Source organism: Vicia villosa, linkage group LG2 (genome assembly GCF_029867415.1).
Source record: "Vicia villosa cultivar HV-30 ecotype Madison, WI linkage group LG2, Vvil1.0, whole genome shotgun sequence".
Taxonomy (NCBI): Eukaryota; Viridiplantae; Streptophyta; class Magnoliopsida; order Fabales; family Fabaceae; genus Vicia; species Vicia villosa.
The window spans coordinates 203,916,051-203,920,260 of record NC_081181.1 but is presented as its reverse complement, the minus strand read 5'-3'; the positions used below and the strand labels follow the sequence as shown (position 1 = coordinate 203,920,260).

The 4,210-nt window shown below is 32.5% G+C and overlaps 1 protein-coding gene across 1 annotated transcript; it reads right to left on the bottom strand.

Moving 5' to 3' along the window:
- Positions 1–889: 889 nt before the first annotated feature.
- On the bottom strand, positions 890–1,706 carry LOC131651115 (probable 2' cyclic ADP-D-ribose synthase BdTIR). Its single transcript, XM_058920782.1, has 2 exons — positions 1,222–1,706; positions 890–1,028 (listed from the first exon to the last, which is right to left on the bottom strand). Exons 1-2 carry the CDS (start codon positions 1,704–1,706, stop codon positions 890–892), a joined length of 624 nt encoding a protein of 207 aa, XP_058776765.1.
- Positions 1,707–4,210: the final 2,504 nt, after the last annotated feature.

Genomic DNA, 4,210 nt, shown 5'->3' with positions numbered 1-4,210 from the left:
CATTCTCATACACTTTACATAATCTATTAGGTTTTATCCAACTATGATCCACAATCACATAAAGCTTGTGAAAATAAAATAAAAATAAAGCCAAAAATATATCTATTTATATACAACTAACTTGTGTACTAAGTAATAAACCCTAAACCTAATTAACTTTTGGCTTGGGATACACACCTTGGATTATATCACAACAGCTATAAAATTTGTCTTGGTATAAAATATTGGAATGACAATTTGTTGTAGGTATTGGAAATTTTAGTTGACGGAAGCAAATTAACGTCCATAGGTATTAGGTTTTTTTGACCTTTACCATCGGTTTATTTTACCTTTACCAAAGGATTTTTGCTATTGGTACATCTCAAATTTCTTGTGATGTCATATATATATTTTTAATTTTTTTATTTAATTTAATGTAATTGTTTGATTCATTTCTATTAAGGTTAAGATTTGGTATAAGACTTTTAAATTTACACTTGATGTTAACGAATACTGACTCATATATATATATATATATATATATATATATATATATATATATATATATATATATATATATATATATATATATATATATATATATATATATATATATATTTATTTATTTATTTATTTCAAGGATTGGATTAATATGTAATAAAAAATTGTATTATTTATGTAAGAGAATACAATGAAAGAATGTCGAGACACCCATTAATACATTGATGGTGAACTTATTGAAATAATGATAAATCAAGGAATAAAAAAATTCAAATATTTTGGTGTTTGTGAATTGTAAAAGAAAAATCAAATTATTTAGTATTTGGGTGAGTTTGTAACAATAATCAAAGTTATTTTATTTGTTTTAACTATCCTTTAAATGAATGGTTAGATCCCTTTAGGTCAATTTCTAAGCAGGAATTGGCAAGTGCATGTGTTTTGGAAAATGATTCCCTGCAGTCATCTGTTTCATCTGTTCTTCATTCTGGTGTTCTTTCATGCTTTCAATGATTATCTCAGAAGCATTAGCCACAAATTCACCCAAGTTCCTGCATTTCACAAAGAATAAAATTAGTATAACATCCATAAAACATTCATTCAATATCCATCTGCAAATTATAACTCAATTGACAAAAACCGATATTGTCAAGTTGAACGCAAACATCAGAGTTCAAACCCTAACTCTCACGATTGTGTGTGGTTATTACAAATTCCTCTACAGATAAAAGAATAAATTTATACCCTTTTGAAGAATTGAAGGTGAGTCCAACAGTGTTCTTAGCTTCATCAAGAGCCCATCTAAACCGCCGCAGTTCCTCCTCCGACCAATTTCCATTTTTAACAACACTTAGTTGAGAAGGTTTAACATCAAAAAATATGGGAATCACCTTCTTCTTACAAGCTGTCAAAAGAGCAAGCTCATGGAGACAAAAATAAGACTCACAATACCGAGGCGAGAAAACCGCCACCCCGATCTTACACTCAATGACCCCGCCGTTGATCTTATCGAACAATTTATCACCTGGTTTCATGTTTTTCTCATCCAAGAAAGGGTTGAAACCACGCATTCTAAGGTTATCGTAAAGAAGAGTTGCTACTGTTCTCTTTGTGTCTGGGCTTCTATGGTTGAGGAACACATCACATGGCTCTATCAAACGTTTTGCTAACATTTGTGCAGTGTTTCTATGATAATTGAATAAACTCTTCATTGCCAAAGAAGTCTGCATGTTGAAGGAATAAAAAATATGGTCGTAAGAATATCTTGTAAACCCTAACTCAACTGATAAATATCGATATTATTAGACTCGATAAAAAAACAATTTCTGATAGAACAAAAATAAAGTATATGATAATAAATTGATGAAGAGAGATTAAAGTTTAGTATAAGTTAGGGTTGGTGTATTTTGCATTTATTGCTAATAATGTGTAGTATTTATAGGAGAAGAAATATTCATATCTTCTATTTTTTTTGGTCTTAATAAAAATTATTTTGATTAGTGGGATATTCATTCAAGTAATTTTACCTTGACGAACAAGCTGAGTATGAATTTGAATCCATAGAAATAATATTGAAATTCAAAAGATTTTCTTAACGATTTTGTTGAATAAAACTTGACTCTCTAGGAACTATACTCACGATGTCAAGTAGTAATAACTAATAACTTTTCAAACACGTTATGTGGTTGTTGTTATTATTTTTCTTGTTTATATTGTGAACACTGATTTTTTATACATGAAGTTGATTTTTTGAACGTAATTTTTCAGTATTTGGAAAACTAAATGAAACATTATGTTTGTGTCTTGTCCCCTTGTTTTTCCTCATAGGTTCAAAGTACCTTCGTACTGTCTTCGCCAAGAATGTTGTTTTTAATCTTTTTTTATCATTTGCATTTTGGCATTTAGCTTGATATGACAACATGCTTAGATTCTTGATTAGTCAATAAACCGTATGTATAGATGTGTATATGTTTACTATATAAACATTAATGGGAAGGATGGAGACTCTAATTATTATTAAGGGGCTTTTTTTCCTTTGACTCATTCAATTGACAATTCTAAGTCATAACTAATAACAACTTTCCTTACAATGTGTTGGCTTGTTCAGGAAGGAATTCTATATCAAAATAAACCTAGGCTCCGACCAATATTATTGTTGTTATTAACATTATTTGAATTCAAGAGTAAAAGTGTTTTCTAGACTGTAATGGATATCCATGCACAGTGTAAATTAAAAATCAATAAATTATTAAATTATTAAAGTATTTTTAAATTTTAAGTGTGATTTGATGGGATACACGTTGTTGATTGGTTATAAGTGTAAAATTATTTTACACTGATATGCATTCTTTTTTCTCTTTTTTTTAAACAAATGGAGGTTTGGTTTACGAAATGGATTAAACTTTCGCAACATAATAAACTAATATTAAGATTTTGTACATCTCAAAAAATTGCAATGGTTGAAATTAGAGCATGGTCGAGTTAGTTCGGATGATTTCGCTCTTAAACACTTCGACCTTCTAAGCTTCATGTTTAGGGACTGAATACATCTCAAAAATTGGTGGTTAACCTCAAGGGTGGAGGATCTGTCATATCCGAGTCAGGCGTGAACCATTTCCAAGTCTAGGCATGACATAGGTCGCCTCAAAGCCGAGGTATTCAAGATAAGGATTTATAAGCATTTATCACATGACATCAGCGTATCCAAAAATGTCTCATTAACGCAATAATAATCAAATAATTGGCTTTTATGGCTCTTGATTAGGATTTAACTGCATTTATATCCCTTGTCTCATATTTGGCTAAGGGGATCAGTATAAAAGGGAGGGTACTTCAAATTGGATAGGACCAACTCAATTCATTCAAGAAGTCACCTATTGTGGCACTTTTTGACCTGTATAACAGGTGTTATTCAACTAGTGTTTTTTGCGTAAACATTTGGCGTCCACTGTTAGGCTCTAGTAAAACTTGTTTGGGCCACACAATATTATAAACCATCGAACTCCTCATACATTACAAGATGAAAGCAAGTAGCAATAATCATGGATTGTAGGGTGTGAGGCTGCCATGGAGGAATTACTCGCCACCTTGGTAGACCTGCACCACTAAAACGAGTTATTGCGGGTAGCATGCATGCCTTGCAAAAAAAACCAACAACACCCTCAACTAGAGGATAGTGACTTTAAAGACCCGATCAATCGACAATCTCTTACAGTGGAAATCTAGAACGATCAAGTCCTAGATGATTTCAAGTCGCCCCTATTCACCACTTTTGAAGAAAAGAGTGACCCACATGAGCACATCATAACGGTCAACACTCAGATGCTCACGAGCCATTTCAACGTCCGTCAAGAACAAGGTGGGTCGCTGCGAGAGTACTTGGGTCGTTTTAACGAAGAAACCATCAAGGTCGTCCATCCTAAATAGGATATGTTTGTGGGGGCCTTCTAGAACGGTCTCAAGGCAGTGCACTTTAACGATTCGTTGGCCTAGAAAGAGGCGACAATATTGGAGGAAATAATGGCTCGACCACAATGTTATATTAAGGGGGAGACTAATGCGGAAAAGAAGTCGAGGGACGCAAAAGATAATAAACTATCAAAATCATAATCGAATGGGACAAAGAAAACATAGAGGTCAAGCATATCCTCTAGGAGAAAGTATCGTTCAAAACAAATCGGAGGCCATACAGGAATGGATTTTGTAGTAGGCGTTCAAGAAGCTGATACAAGAG

Coding starts and splice junctions, on each gene's coding strand:
- LOC131651115 (XM_058920782.1), bottom strand. CDS start 1,706: ATGCAGACTTCTTTGGCAATGAAGAGTTTATTCAATTATCATAGAAAC. Junction 1,029..1,221: donor ACCTTCAATTCTTCAAAAGG/GTATAAATTTAT, acceptor TGTGAAATGCAG/GAACTTGGGTGAATTTGTGG.